This window comes from Papilio polytes, unplaced genomic scaffold (assembly GCF_000836215.1).
Source record: "Papilio polytes unplaced genomic scaffold, Ppol_1.0 DF824102.1, whole genome shotgun sequence".
NCBI classification, from domain to species: domain Eukaryota; kingdom Metazoa; phylum Arthropoda; class Insecta; order Lepidoptera; family Papilionidae; genus Papilio; species Papilio polytes.
The window spans coordinates 6427821-6443504 of NW_013525102.1; the positions used below are offsets into that span (position 1 = coordinate 6427821).

Consider the following 15684-nt stretch of genomic DNA (forward strand, 5'->3'; position numbering starts at 1 on the left):
TGATACCAATTTATCGACAGCTACGAAACAAAAATAACTTGACTGCATTATCGAATAAATTTTACTGTATCCAGGGTTATTGCTATTCGGAAGAAGTCCGAAGAAAGCGAGACAAATGGAACATCAGATAAGAAATCGTCAAGTGCTAAAGGAATACGTCTGTAGAGTGGATGGCCATTTCCCTGAGTAAGATTTTTTTCAGTACAGCTTACTTTAAATTAAATTAAGTAAAATATCTAACAAGAATTTCGCCAACTATTCTGTTACTTGATAGAGGTTATATTGTTTGTTTCAAACTCTCAGTATGATAAGATTTAATTGACATCAGAATTTTCAATTGAAAACTTTCCTCCAACTATCTCTAGCATAACAATTTAACTTTGCAGTGTTATTGAACTATTGGATTTGAACTAATAATAGAGGTTTATTAAATTTCGATGTAACGTTTATTTTATTGCTTCGAACTTGTAGCGACGAAATAGAATGCCAGGAACCAATTGAGGTGGTTAGCTACAAGATTGGAGTGTGCAAAGTTTCACCCAAAGGAAAGGATTGTTCTACGGTGTTCAAGCGATTGGGATTCAACGCCAATAATAATACAAGTGTGGTGCTATGTAAACCGAAAACTGGAAGGATGCATCAAATTCGAGTACATCTCCAATATTTAGGTTAGTTTCACCATTATATTATTCTTTGGATACTTTAATATCGATTTTTACTTAATTAAAATCGATAGTAACTCATAAATTTGATCTTCTTTCTACAGGCTATCCAGTCGTCAATGACCCATTATACAATCATCCAGTATTTGGACCACTACGTGGTAAAGGAGGAGACACAGGTGGTAAAACTGATGAACAGTTAGTGCGAGACCTCATCGCCATACACAACGCTGAAAACTGGCTTGGAGTTGACGCCGGCGATGATGATTTACTATTTTCGAAGCCAGTGTCTGACGATAAAGGTAGATATACATTTTTTTTTTCAATAGCATTCACCAGACATGCAGATGCAGATGACAGTTTTTTTTTCTTTCTTGTTTAGTGGGTGAAGATGATTGCGACACGGGACCAACGTCAAGGGAATCATCTCCAAGACTCGAATCTCCTGCACCTGGTCTAACGCCATCTTCAGTTATGACTCGTGAGTTTAGAAACTTTTAATAATTTGTATATAATCCACTATTGTTTTTTTACAATTTACTGTTTTTTGTAAAGCAACGCTTCCAAGTCCCTCGAGTGGCGCGGAGGCTCCGGTGGAAGTGGCTGCGAATTCTCCCCCTCCGTGTACCCTCGCGCCCTCACCGGTCACATCACCTGCTTTTAATGATGACTCCAATGATGCTAAGGTCAGTTTATTATCGATGGCAGGTTTTATCAAGGTTTAATTTCCAACAGATATCTTTTCCTTTAATTTGCGACTAGCTGTTACCGTGTGGCTTCATCCGCATAAAAATGTAAAAATTATTTATTGTTTACGTTTGTCAAATTCTCAATTGCAAAATTCAAATACATAAATGACAAAGAAGGTCTTTGGTCTGTACCATGGCAATTTTGTGTCCTTAATGCAGTCATGATGTAATTTATGGTTTTTTTTCCCACATTATGGTTTTCCAATTTATTTATCCTCTAAGTTTAATAGGGTGAAAATATATGGGCTAAAGCATGTCGTTAGTGTAGGGCTTTTAATTAAAGAAAGTATTATTCAGAAATATGTTGTGATAGCCGAAATCTTACATAACAAAGAAGTGTTTACGCTTTGTTATATTACTATAAATATAGATTGAAAACCCTAATATCGTTCACAGTCTGATAAAGTGACAGTGGCGACACAAACGGGTTGTGGGGCTGGGTCGCGGGCGCCGAGCGCGGCGGCCGTGGCCAGCCTCGGCACCAGCGCAGTTGGCACCGCCGCTGCAGACTCACTAGCAGCTGACCCGCACTGCTACGAGTGCAGGGTGAGGTACCGCGACCCAAGACCACGCGACCTCGTCATGTACCTACACGCGTGGAAGTACAAGGTATTGTAAACCATACTGCTATTGACTTACAGCTTATATTAAACTAAACTACACCATTGGCGCTAACAATGTGTACGGCGAGCGCACGGCATCATACATTGTACCTAAATTAGTTAATGAACTACCCTCACATTTAATAAAATGTATAACACAAAAAACATTATACATAAACTGAAACAATATATATACGAGTAAGCAAGCCACTAAAGCGCTAGTGAAAAACTATTGAGGTTTAATTAGCATTTTGTATCTTAAACTAGTTTTTATGGTTTTTTATTGTTAAAAACACCATTGATGACACAATAAGAGTAAATATTTATCGTATTTTTTGATAGGGACCCGGCTGGGAGTACGAAACTGAACTTCCACAATGGGCGAACGTTGATTGGGAAGAACAAGATAATTCATAGTCACACTGTTGACACATTAAAGACGCATCACAACGCACGACTGTTTTTGAAGAACGGAACTATTTGTCGAGAGTTAAACTGCTGTTCGTATAATTAAGCCGATGAATGTGGGAAACCAGTTTTTAATGTTACTTTTCAATGTCACTAACATAGGAAATGATTTGTTTATGAATGGTTTAATTGGATCAAAGATGAAATAGGAAATGTAGAAAAGACAACAGGGTTCTACTCTCAGAAGCCCATTTTAATGTATGAAAATTGTAACATATTACAGTAATGAGGTAAAATTTTGTATTTAATGTATCAAGAATATCTTGCACTTCTGTATCTTATATCTTGTTTTATTCCAGGATTTCGATCGGAATAGCGCTCGTTAATATTTTAAAAATGTAGTGTTTATCAAGTTTTAGTTCCTATCGGCCTAGAATGTTTTTGTCAAGCTTGTAGTGTTAAGTATATGTAATCTTTAATAATTGTAAAACTAATATCTGTACCGTAAAATAGGTATATCGCTTAAACGAGGCAGGGTCAGAACAACAATCATAAAAGTAAATTTTATTTAAAACTCAGATGAGCAATTAAATTCAACAACCTTACAAAATAAGGCTGTAACAGTGTATTTTTTTTTTAATTTGACATCGACGATTATACGTCTTTTTAATTCTAAATTCGTTTATTTTTGTAAAAATTCAATTGACTATTGGAATTATTATATCTTGACATATAATATTAAAAATATTTGGACCACTCATTACTTGAGGTTAAAGCTATCTCTGTACATTAAATGCGTGTAAATTTGAAGCATAGATGTAATAAATTCTTTAGTATTCGACGTTGTTGCTACGTCGTTACATTTGGCTTCCATAGGTCTCAGTAGTATGTTAAAAGTTTTTTATAGACTCTCTAAACTTTTGTACCTACATAGAGTATTTTGCTACGACGAAATTCGCTTTACGTTTCGTTCATTCATTTGTTTTATTTCTGGTCTGCATTTATGGTTTTAATTTTGTTTTCGTCATTTATAATATGTACTTTATTACCGTTGGTAGTCGAATCTACAAAAGTATACCTATCTCCCTCTTTGTTATACGAATTCTCTGAGATAGCTGTTTTTATGTTTCGATGAAACAGTTTAAGGCACCGTTTGATATGGTCTTTTCAATAATACAGTAACCAAAGTAATGGAGTCATTTTCTCCAAAGAGAAGTTTTTAACAAACTAAGGTGACGGTTTTGAATCACTCAAAGCAGCACACTTAAAGACATGGTAAGGGTTTTTGTTTGTTTTTTCATATATCATAAGTTTCGCGTGTTTTTTTAATTGTTAAGAAATTCCGAACTGTTTTTTAACTTTTTTTTCTTTTGGATTGTTTGTAGTATTTAACACGATTTGCCATAATGTATATGTTGAAGTCAAATCATTAACGTCTAGTGTAGTAGAAAGTATTATAATAAAAGACAATTCTTGTGACACTAAAATATTTTCACGAGCTTTTATAAAATTAGTTTAATGAATATATATTTTTCTTACTTATAATGTTAGTGATAGATCTGTTTTATCGTTCTGTTTTTGCAATAGCAAACATGGTTTGGACTAAATAAAATCGTTAATTAAATAATTCTATCAATATGCATGTATAATGCTTCCAAATTTAATTTCACTTGTAACTGTACAAATGCTTTTCTTGTGCTAGATATTGTCATCTTTAAAAATATAAAAAACTATCTGTTTTGGGATCAAATTGTGTATTAAAAAATAAGATAACAGATTGGGATTGCTATTGCAAATAATGAATCGGTTAACACCGCTGTCTAATTTCTAGATTCAAAATTTAATAACCTTTTTCGATGACATTTTGTATTATGAAATAGTTTGTACAAATTAAGATTTCTATCAGTGGCATATCACCTGAGATGGAGTAACCGAAGCTTATCCCATCCGAAGGTAAATCTTGTAGTCAAATGGTTTCTTTTAAATATTGTTGGTATTTTTATATAGTATGTAAGAATGTTCATATATATTATGTTATATATTAATGTAACCGTTAAACTAACATGTAGATTAAATGTTTACGATAAAGCCTGGTTAATTCTTTGTTAAAATGATGTTTCTTTTAGCTTCCAACGAATGTCGAAGTAATCTCTGAAGTTAATTTATTATTAAGATTTTCATGTGCCTTCTCAAAATAAAGAAATAAGATAAATTCTAAAATGTTTTTCATTACAGTAATCTGTAATTGTTACACGGTTTTAACATAAGTAGGTATACACTTGGCACTTATTTAGGTCAACGAAGGCGTGATAAGGGAAACACATTACTATAAAAATCATAATTTTGAAAAATTACTTCTAAATTTATTTTAAATTTGTTTCCGTATTCACGCACGAAATAGGCACAAATCATGGTCTTAATTTTTGAATATTCTTTGCCTTTTTCAATGTTATTTAAAACATATTTCGATGTGTCTCATCTGATTTTGTTTGTAATCTATATTTCTTCAAATATATGTTTATTTTGAGGACAACAATGTGAAAGACATTTCGTTATTTTGTATAAGTATTTCGTAATTAAGAATATAATAGTGTTTTCTTCTTTAGATTCGTGTTATAATAATACATGTTTCCACGTAAACTTAATTAGAATAAAATTCATCATTGACATTTTGACTATTTATTTTACCTTCCACCTCAAAAATATACATTTATCTCATAAAAATATAAAATAAAAAACCGCCCAGTATCGCCACGAAACCGTTGTCCCTTATTAAATTTGCTAGATGACTAGAACCTAGTAATTTATTGGCTACTAGTTTTCGACCGCGACTTCAGCGTGAATTAAAAAAAAACAAAAGTGAGTAGACTATGTGTTCCTTCAGATTATCCTATATATCAGATTTCATCGAAATTGGTTTAGCCTACAAAGTCTTGACAAACATCCATCCATCAAAACCTTTGGCCATTGTATTATTAGTATAGCCTTGGTAAAAGCACCATAATCTTACTAATATTATAAATACGAAAGTTTACATGGATGGATGGATGGATGTTTGTTAGAGTTTGTACCCTAAACGGTTGAACGGATCTCGATGAAATATGGCTACTCACTTTTGATTTTTTTTTAAATTCCACGCGGACGGAGTCGCGGGCGAAAGCTAGTAGTCTAATAAAAACATTCTACTTCAGAGTGCATAAAATGTTCTTTCAAAATTATGTCGACCCATAACTTAATTACAACGGTGTCAAAATGCCTTACCAAATTGTCAAAAGTCAAGAGATTTCCCTTTATATAAATTGATATATTCAGAAGAGCATAAAGCCTTACACAGACTGCGTAATCACTCATACCAACATATATGATGATAAATCGTTTTGATATTACAAAATTCGACCTTCAATTAAAAAAAAAGTAGATTTTCATACACGTTTATGCTAAAGGCCGTATTTAAGCAATACATGCCTTGTTCGTTTGTTGGCCGTGTTTTTTAAAGTTCGACCTTTAATAAATGTCAGTGTTTCGGTTGGCCAGCCAAGCGCTGCAAACTGACTTGATAAGTAGAAGTCACCCAGAATAAGTATTCGTAAACAGAAGCTACGTTTTTACACATCGAAGCATAATTACAGAAATTATATATATATATTTAGCTCAAATGTCTCAACCTGTATTTTAATTTTTAATATAAACTAGGCTTAAAAATTTAGTAAGCGTTAATTAGTGGATCATAATTACGTTTAGTTAATTAGTTGACATTAATATACATTTATTCTCAAATTGTCTAATTATTTCAAGTCTTCAACGCTTTAAATATAATGGCCTTGACATCAAATTAGATTTAGCTTAAAGATTTTAACTATCTCTGAAAGTTTTATTCAATGTTATTTATAAACGTCACTGCATAGCTTTGCTTACTTAACTTCTTTTAAGTAAAGATTATTTTTAAAATAACTAGATTGTTGCAAAATCAAACATTTGAAAACGCCTGTCGGAAATATATAGCAAATTTAATATATGACAACGGTCATAACAGCTAAGGTGCTTTTTAATTTTATTTAAATTGCATACAAAAATAAGCCTTGACTTAGAGAGGTTCGTTTTTTACGAAATTAGTTAACATGTTGAATTTTTAATTTAGCTCCTGACTAATTATTAACCACACGAAACACACTGCTAATGAATTACTTCGCGTGAACATTTCCGCTATGTTTTGTTCAGGCGTTACTCAAAATTACGTCAGAGAAATAACACCTTTTGTCACACACGAAACTTACATTTAGATTATTTAATTCCATTTACAGAGTTGTGGCTCAACTAACTAATAACTAGAAGTTTATTAACAAACAGTCGACGGGTAGTTGGATGATGACGTTACAAACATAAGCAGATATGAGGTAAAAAATATGTATCTATTTTTAAGTTTATATCAAAGGAAACTTGAGGAAAAATGAACTTCAACGATATAAAACTTTCACTTTGTCCACAAAAGTTTCCTACGCTGTGAATTTAAAAATAAAAGTAAAAGCCTTAACCGTTTGTTATAAGTTTTGACACAAAGGATGTCGCGGTTTTCCTCGTGGTTAACTTAAACTTGGAAAATTTAACTTAGTTTACAACAGGCTTTTCTATTTAGTATGAAAAGAAAACTGTCATATTAAAGCCGTGGGGTTACATTAATTGCTCGTACAAAAATGTATTGTACCATCATCTACTTTGAAAAACTAATATTACAGTTTTTTGAGGTATTTACTAAGATATTTGCAATCTTGGGAATATCACGAGTATTCGTGACAAAATTTTCGTCACGTCATCGACATTTCTACGAGATTTGTTCAGCGTCACCTATCGAACATAAAGTTCACCAACAAATCTCATACAAAGATCGATGCCGTCTTAATAGCAACTTTCACGCAATATTAGTGAAAGGAACTCTGATTATTTTAGCGACAATAGCTCCTAAAACTTTTAATTGTATTATCTCATTATCCTAAAGAATTGTATAGAAAGGTGGTCTGAAAAACAAAGGGTTTACGAATGTGTTACGTAACATAAGGGGCAAGATTGATGATTGGACGGCAGGCATGGCGAGCCACGAATATACCGCAATTCTTCACGAAAGTGAGACACAGTGTATATCAAAGCAGATCATACATGTTTATTTTTATAATAAACCTTAATTCATAACTAAAAAATGAAATTAAAATGCGATATGTGGCCTATATTTCCAAATTGAAAACATTGTTAAAAGAAAACTGTAAGAATGTTAGTAAAAGGTAAAAATACTTCCTTATGGAAATAAAAACATAATTGTTAAGAGTTTTAAAGTGGATTTTTTTTAAAAACGAGAATTTTTTTATTTATTTACTAATAATTCTTTCACTATTTCAATTCCAGCTAAGCTACAGGCTTGTTCAAGATTTGCGACAATAATCGTATTGACGTTGTTACTTCCGAATATAATAAAACAGCACAAGTTGCCTAAATCTTAGGAACTCGGATAGTATGCTACTCTGTGTCACATAAAGGGTTGTAATGAGGGTCGCGTGACGTAGAAACAATTTCAGTGGTCGGGGTGTGATGATGGATGTACCGATTGAGGTGGCCACCTACATTGAACTTATGTTGGCTAAAAGAAAGCGAGGAAAGTTGTCTGCGTCAATAATTGATTTAATAACTTCCTAATTCTTCTTCTTCTTTGAATATCTATAGGAAAGGTATTTTTTTGGTTTTATTATGTATTTGAATATGAAATTCATTGTTATAAATGTTTAAGATTGGTATTGATGGATGTTTGTTATAAATATCTCCAGAACATGGTCTGGAAAGACACAGACTAATAATAAATTTATTCGCGCGATCGGAATCACAGGCCACAGCTAGTCGTACATAAAATGTTATCCATGTGATTTAAAAGTTTGTTCAATCAGAAGTTTTTCAGTGTTTGTAAAGCTTGCGTCATGTTATAAGTTAAAAAAATTACATTTAACTATTATTATAAAAAGTAAATTAATGTAACTTCACTTCTACTTATAGTTGGCTTAACCATTAGTGACCTTTAACGAAAACTTAGCTCATTTTGCGGCGCGTGCTTAAATAACATAATACATAATTTTAATGCTTATTATTATCAAGATTTCGTTGCCGCACAAATTGAACAAGTTTTTCGAACAACAGTAATGATGTAGAATTTTTATTAATGTTCGTATTTCTAATATTTTAGTAACAAAATAAAGTCAGTAATAAGGGACGGGACCACGCGTATGTATGTAACCATACTATGGGCTAGTCACCTCATTACTTAGGGTAGGCTCCGAGCCACTTGGTAGGGATGTATAGTGAGCTGGTGGTGGTGATGGTAGTGAAGAATAAGGGTGTTCCCTAATGAACCGATTGGATTATTACAAACAATAAAACTAATGAGAAAATGGATCGATCGATTGGTGGGCAAATCAGCCCATCGGGAAATATCCTAAAATAATCATTTTAGTTCATATAATCTCATTTCAGCTACGAGTTAGCATACATACATAAAATATTATTCATGTAAAGAATAAACTCAAGAACTATTGGTGCGATTAAAAAAAAACATTTCACTATGACAAAGCAATAGTAACACTGAGTAGCATAAACAATATCCAACACGACTTCGCACGCGTAGAATAAAAAAAAACCTATATAACTCACAGATATTTCACCTTTTTAACGGTGAAAGAATCTTTAAAATCAGCTCAGTAGTTTTTGAGTTATTTCAATACATAAAAAATACAAAAAATACAAATCTTTCTTTTTTATAATATTACTATTGATAGAATTAAAAAAAACATGTTTAACTAATCACTATCTAGCTATGTTTTAATATTTTTTTCGACTTAAAAAATTTACTAACGTGTTTCTGGGACATGGGAACAGTAATTTTGATTAATAGTTCAACAAATTTAGTATGGGTCGTACAATTTCAGGGTAACAAAAATCTTGATAAGAATTCGTTAAGCCTTATAAGCATTATTTATGCTAAACACGCATAATATTCTTATACATTTTCTACCAAAGAATTAGGCTATCGGTATTTGGTAGCATAAAACCCGATTAATGTCCAATATTATAAAGAGGAAAGATTATTTTTACTATATCACAGAAGTATGTTTCAACTAAATCTAGGCAAAGTTTTATTAGGTTGGCAACCCTGACTTCCATTTGCTAGAAGTCTCCACTGTCAATTTAGTGACTTGTCGCAGTCGAAAGCCTTCGTTCCAAGTATTGAACGTCAATTAATGTCACTGAACTTAGTGCTTCCAGACATTACTAGAATCTTCCATTAGCTGTACCTATGTCTTACTATGATCTCATATTGACTGAATTGACAATATTTACACCTATAAATTTAGTTCTTATTCTTGTGGTATTCTATAAGCCCTCATTTGCATGAGCGTTTTATAACGCGCGTTAAAAAAACGTCATATAAACGAGACATAGTGAACTATTTTTTTTATATACTTGAATCTCTACTCAGGGGTTTACTAATAAAATCAGATACATTTCTATTTATTTTTTAAAACATTTAAGTATACCTTCTACTCCATTTGGTTACCCTAGAAGAATTATACCGCGCTACTTTATTTCTCTAGTCCCAGTAGACCTACCAACATGCATGTAGCTTGCTTTAACTAGGCCATTCCGATATATCGGTAAACTTGGAAACAAAAGAGGTCTGTTCAAGCAGATCTATATGAAACCCATAAGCAAAATTGAAAAAATCGCTGGGGGATAACCGCAAGCTTTGTGAGTCATGTCCCCTTTTAGTTGTGACTACGTTGCGATATTAATTCAAATAAATTTGAAATAAATCAAGGTTTTCTAGTAAGCTACTGAAATACGGACACAAGTTGAGGTGAGTTTAAACTGTCGTTAACATGATAATACAAGTGACAGTCTCGACGACGGGCTCTAGCCTGCTTCATCTTCGGATGAATAAGCCGGCTCGCTCTCTGTACCCTGGTAGGGGAAATGTCCGTTTTCTGTGCGTCCTCTCCTTATTTGTTAAAATTGGACAACACATCCGCAAATGTGATTATCTATGTGCAGGTCGTTTCGCTTTTTTGACGAGTAACAGTCGACGTTTCCTCGATTTTCAGTTGAAATTACAATAAACTCATGTCTAAAGTAAATTAAATTCCTTGTTAGAAAATGTACGTCATATTTAAAATTTTATGACTTGCTTTTATAATTTTATGGTAAATAAAATGTACAGTTTCGTGTTAACCTAACATCAATTTAACACGCTTTGAAACCATTACATTCTGATAAAAATCTTGCTACAGTACAGTATAAATAATAAAAATTATACTTAACGTATGAAACATATTGATTTTTTTAGATTTATTTAATTACAGGTATTTCAGTAGGAACTATCTTACACCTTACTATCTTTCTAATTTTACTAATATTATAAATGCGGAAGTTTAGATGTATGGATGTTTGTAAGAGTTTGTAGCCTAAACGGTTGAACGGATCTCGATGAAATTTGGCATAGGCGTAGAGGATAGTCTGGAAGAACACATAGGCTACTCACTTTTGTTTTGTTTTATTCCACGCGGACGAAATAGCGGGCGAAAGTTACTTGTTACATATTGCTAAAACTTCTATAGATATATTGCAATAAAAATTGTTTCAACTCCATGAATTACTAACTGAAACGTTCCTATGAATTTTATTCATACGTTACCGAATTTCGCTCACAATCATCAATACAGATAAAATCGAACACGTGACTATCGGAACAGAAAAAAATGTTTTCCGTAGGCTCGTCGAATACTTATTTCCCGGTAAAAAGAGTTCCTACTTCAATTTGAAATCAGTTACAGTAAAAAGTACTCTAAACGTATTGGAATAAGGAGTATTTTCGATTGTTGTATTGTAAAGTTAAGTTTGACTATTTCAACGGATCTAGACACGTTCGCACACGAGGTAAGTGAGTGCTTTAAGTAAAAATTTCAGCGCTTTTTCAAGCTTGAATTGAGTGCTTTCTTATTAAGGTATGAAAAGTGAATGTTCCTTATTTTATTTATTTACAATTGGATGAATAAATCTTACTCCTTACTTAATATTATAAATACAAACGTTTAGATGGATGGATGTTTGTTAGAGGTTGTATCCTAAACGGCTGAATATATCTCGATGAAATATAGCACAGACGTAGAGGATAGTCTGGAAGAACATATAATCAACTCAAGACTTTCGAAATGTCTTTATATTTAGTGTTGTCCATACTGTGGGAATTTACTTCAATAAAAAACTTTCTGCGGTCATTTTTCACCTAATTTTAATGCTTCAGGTTCGGTTATCTATCGATGGCATAGCAGGAGTTTTGAAGTGTAGATTTCGTGTACTAAATCTTCACTAAGATGACATAATGACTATGAGTACATCAGTAAACGGTAAGGTTAGAATACTGGCTGCATATAACTGAAGGGTATGAAACACCTAGGTGGTATAATCTTGGTGAAAGTGGTTATGAAAGACGTCTCCTTCACTAAGACGCAGTAACGAGCCGTATTCATAGTTGCTTTGAAACTCGAGAAGCCAGAAGACCCGACCTGAACGTAAGATGGCGTTGAATACTTTGAAATAGGAAATGGCTGCGTATTTTTAAATGCCAATAAAAAGGAATTATTGCTCGTTTTAAACGTGATGACTAAAGAGAATTGTTGATGAAAATTCTGTTTGCAACTTGTTACGTTGCCTAGAGACTAAACTCCAAACTTTGTATTAAATCTTAAAGAGTTATTTAAATCTACATTACCGAATTATTTATTACTACCTATAGCCCGCGACTCTGTCGGCATGATAAATGTTCTTCAAGACTATGTTTTACATCTATGCCAAAGTTCATCGAGATCCGTTTCGCAATTTCGGCTACAAAACATAACAAACATCCATCCATCTAAACTTAAATCTAAATAAGAATAAGATTGTCTTTAATGTTAATCTAAAACTAATAATGCTATTCGTAACAACTAAATTAAGCTTAAAACAAAGGGTTACAAAGCTTCAGCTTTTAACAGAAGTGATGTCTTAAATCTCCAGTTAAATCTGTTAAGAGCCCAGCTAGAGGTAAGTGGTTTGGGGAATCTTTGTGTATCTTTTTATTAAAGCCTCCAGTGAAAGCTCTTGCGTGTCGAACTTCAAGTTTCGAGACTCTCAACTTTTGTCTTAAATTTCAGATTTTATTAGCTACTTGGTACGGTATTATAATAAACCTTCACGACTGCATTGACTTTGGGCAAACTGCAATATTAATTGTAACTTTAAGCATCGATATTTTATAAAAAAAAAGTTTTTAGTTAAGAATTATGCAAGAAAAAAATAGCAACTTTGAAAAAGTCATAGAAAAACTGTACAACAGAGTTCAAAACAAAAACCAAACTTTCTAAACTATAATTGTACAATTTTGTTAAACAAAAAGTCAGGTTCCACCGAGATTTGAACTCGGATCGCTGGATTCAGAGTCCAGAGTGCTAACCATTACACCATGGAACCAGCTGTGCGGGTAACTCAAAAATAGAAAGCCTATAAACTACCATCAGAATTAAATTGAATAAGCAAGAATTTTAAAGAACAATGCGTTTCATTTATTTAACTAACGATATAATTTATTGTAAACAATTGAACACAGATATCGAAACACTTGAATGAATACAAAAATCTAACTAATATTAATAACTTTCGAAATGTTGTTAAAAAGATTATTATTATTATTTACCTATTAAATTTATACATGACACTTTAGCGGTGCTCAAACTTACTTTTACACTCTTACTAAAATTAATATTGTAATTGGACCAAGAAAGTTTATATGATTTAAATTATCAGATATAGAATTAGAAATATCTACTTGATAGTGTTTTAATTCTGATAAAAGAAGGAAATTCACTAAATCTGTTAATTGTTAGATTTTATTCAATGCATATGTAAATTATTTTAAAACACGAAATTAGTTGATATTCAACACGGTTCCATGGTGTAATGGTTAGCACTCTGGACTTTGAATCCAGCGATCCGAGTTCAAATCTCGGTGGAACCTTAATGAATTGTCTTTTTAACCAAACAAGTTCATAATTATTTTATACCTTTTTCATCCGTTATTCCAATTTCTTTCATAAAAGAGATGGTATAATATTATTTTGGACTAGCTGTTTTCGCGACTTCGTCTATTTGAAATAAAAAGAATTGCCTATGTTACTCAGTGAAAACGTAGCTTTTTAATGGTGCAAGAATTCTTGAAATCGGCCTATTAGTTTTAGAGTTATTCCAATACATATAAAAAAAAAGAAATCAAAGTTAAAAACCGAAACAAAAGTTGACGAGATTTTTATCTCATTAGTATAAAAATAAAGAGTTTGGAGTAACCTAAACATTACTTAAAATGTACCTTAAGCAAACCTATCTATACTATTATAATAAAGCGTAAATACACACTTCTTTGTTGCCTAAGATGTCAGCAATTACAGCATATTTTTGAATAATCCTTTTTTAAATAAAAAGCCCTACACTTACGTCATGCTTTAGGCTATATATTTCAACGCCATTAAACTTAGGAGGTAAATATTTTGGATAAAAACTCTAATGTGGGAAAAATACCATAAGTTGCTGCCAACATCAAGGAAGTAAGGTTGTCATCATGTCATGTCATTTTGACATTTGTAATTAATAATTTGACACATGTAAACAATAAAATTAAATTTTCATAATTGAATCGGATGAAGTCGTACGGGAACAGCTAGTAGTTTACTAAACTAAATTAAAGTCTGTGTTAAAAAAGTAAATGCAGTATTACGTCAGCAATACTCTCGGGTCAGTGATAAATCTACGCTTTAATTTTACTTAACTGCAGCGACCAGGAGCCGCTCACAACTTTCAAGTGACTGTTACTTTGGCAACTTTTGTTACAATAAAACTTAATAAGAGTTTTATTGTTCATTAAGTTAACTGAGCCAATTATAATTAAACAAAACAAACTTCTTCTTATTCTTATTCTTTAAGCTTTCCAACTATTTTTATAACAAAAGAAAAGAAATTAAAACATGTTTTGTACATGTAATTAGGTAACAAAAGAAAAAAAATTAAAACATGTTTTGTACATGTAATTAGGTAACATAAGGATGCCATAGACGATTATATCGAGTATAAGTACGAGATGGATAAGTGCCTAATTATAAAAGTTAACTAATAAGCACCAATAGCTTAATGGCTTAAGGTACGGACTACCGATCTTGCGGTAGAGGATTCGTATCCTGCCATTCGAGTACTGTCGTGAACCATCTCCTAGCACAAGCCTAGAGCTTAGTTGGAATGGTTAAAGGAAACATTAGTAAATTAACAAAAATGTACTAGCATTTTTATTTTAAAAACAAAATAATTTATGGTAACGATATATGTTCATTGAGTAGAAGGTTTTGAATTAAACTTACTTTTTTATAATAATCTTCGAAATTTATTGGCTACTTTTTTTACAAAATTGCGTCGGAGCGTTTTTACAAAACGCGTCGGAGCGGTGGCGGAAGTTGATTGCAGAAGAAAGTACAAAGATTATAAAGTATGCATAGATTATAAACTACCACAGAGTAAAAACAAATAACGAATTACAAAAGATAAAATAATAAAAAACAAGTGATTGTTCTGAGCGGCGGGAACAATATGTATTAGTAGAGCTGTTAAAATATATGTTCACGGTTGGACGGTTAAGAAACAAATGTCCAAGGGATGTGCTAATTCAGGCGGTTCCATATTAAAAATTCTTGGAAATGCTCAAGCGTAATAACGCTAGGAATTTATGAAGATTGCACTGAAGGTGCTTTAAAATATTTTTAATTTTAAAGATGCTAAAAATGTTCTCCATGGAATACAAAAATGTTAGCCATTTCAAATAAAATTCTAGCCAATTGCGCTGAAAATTAATTCTTTTACTCTATTATTATTTTACTAATTAGCGTTTAACTTATATAATTATTGCTGTTAATGACAATATTGTAAATTAAAATTCTTGATCTACGATTTGAAGTCAAAAGCTTAATTCTGTGCTATCATGCTTAAAGCAATTGACATTCAAGTCGTAAGGTCGATTATTCAAAATGGCCGCATCCAAGTCCGCGGCGACTAACTCAGACTGCACGCTTGTATTCAAATGCAAAACTATTTCGAATTGAACAGTTTAACTTTTGGCAAAGAACGTGATAGAAATTACATTACATTACTTGAACAAACAAT

The 15684-nt window shown here is 32.1% G+C and overlaps 1 protein-coding gene and 2 non-coding genes across 4 annotated transcripts in view; 2 read left to right on the forward strand and 1 right to left on the reverse strand.

Moving 5' to 3' along the window:
- Window positions 1-4777, forward strand: part of LOC106099624 (RNA pseudouridylate synthase domain-containing protein 2-like) — a 220197-nt gene extending 215420 nt beyond the window's left edge. For both annotated transcript variants that reach the window (XM_013278217.1, XM_013278218.1), the window contains 7 exons: window positions 75-186; window positions 472-668; window positions 767-964; window positions 1045-1143; window positions 1218-1348; window positions 1808-2020; window positions 2356-4777. In XM_013278217.1, coding sequence (XP_013133671.1) covers window positions 75-186; window positions 472-668; window positions 767-964; window positions 1045-1143; window positions 1218-1348; window positions 1808-2020; window positions 2356-2430 — 1025 coding nt within the window. In that variant the 3' untranslated portion in view covers window positions 2431-4777. The remainder of the gene's footprint in view (window positions 1-74; window positions 187-471; window positions 669-766; window positions 965-1044; window positions 1144-1217; window positions 1349-1807; window positions 2021-2355) is intronic.
- Window positions 4778-12885: 8108 nt separating this feature from the next.
- Trnaq-cug lies at window positions 12886-12957 on the reverse strand. The gene has a single exon. It is a non-coding gene; the product is annotated as a tRNA-Gln (tRNA).
- Window positions 12958-13429: 472 nt separating this feature from the next.
- Window positions 13430-13501, forward strand: Trnaq-uug. The gene has a single exon. It is a non-coding gene; the product is annotated as a tRNA-Gln (tRNA).
- Window positions 13502-15684: the final 2183 nt, after the last annotated feature.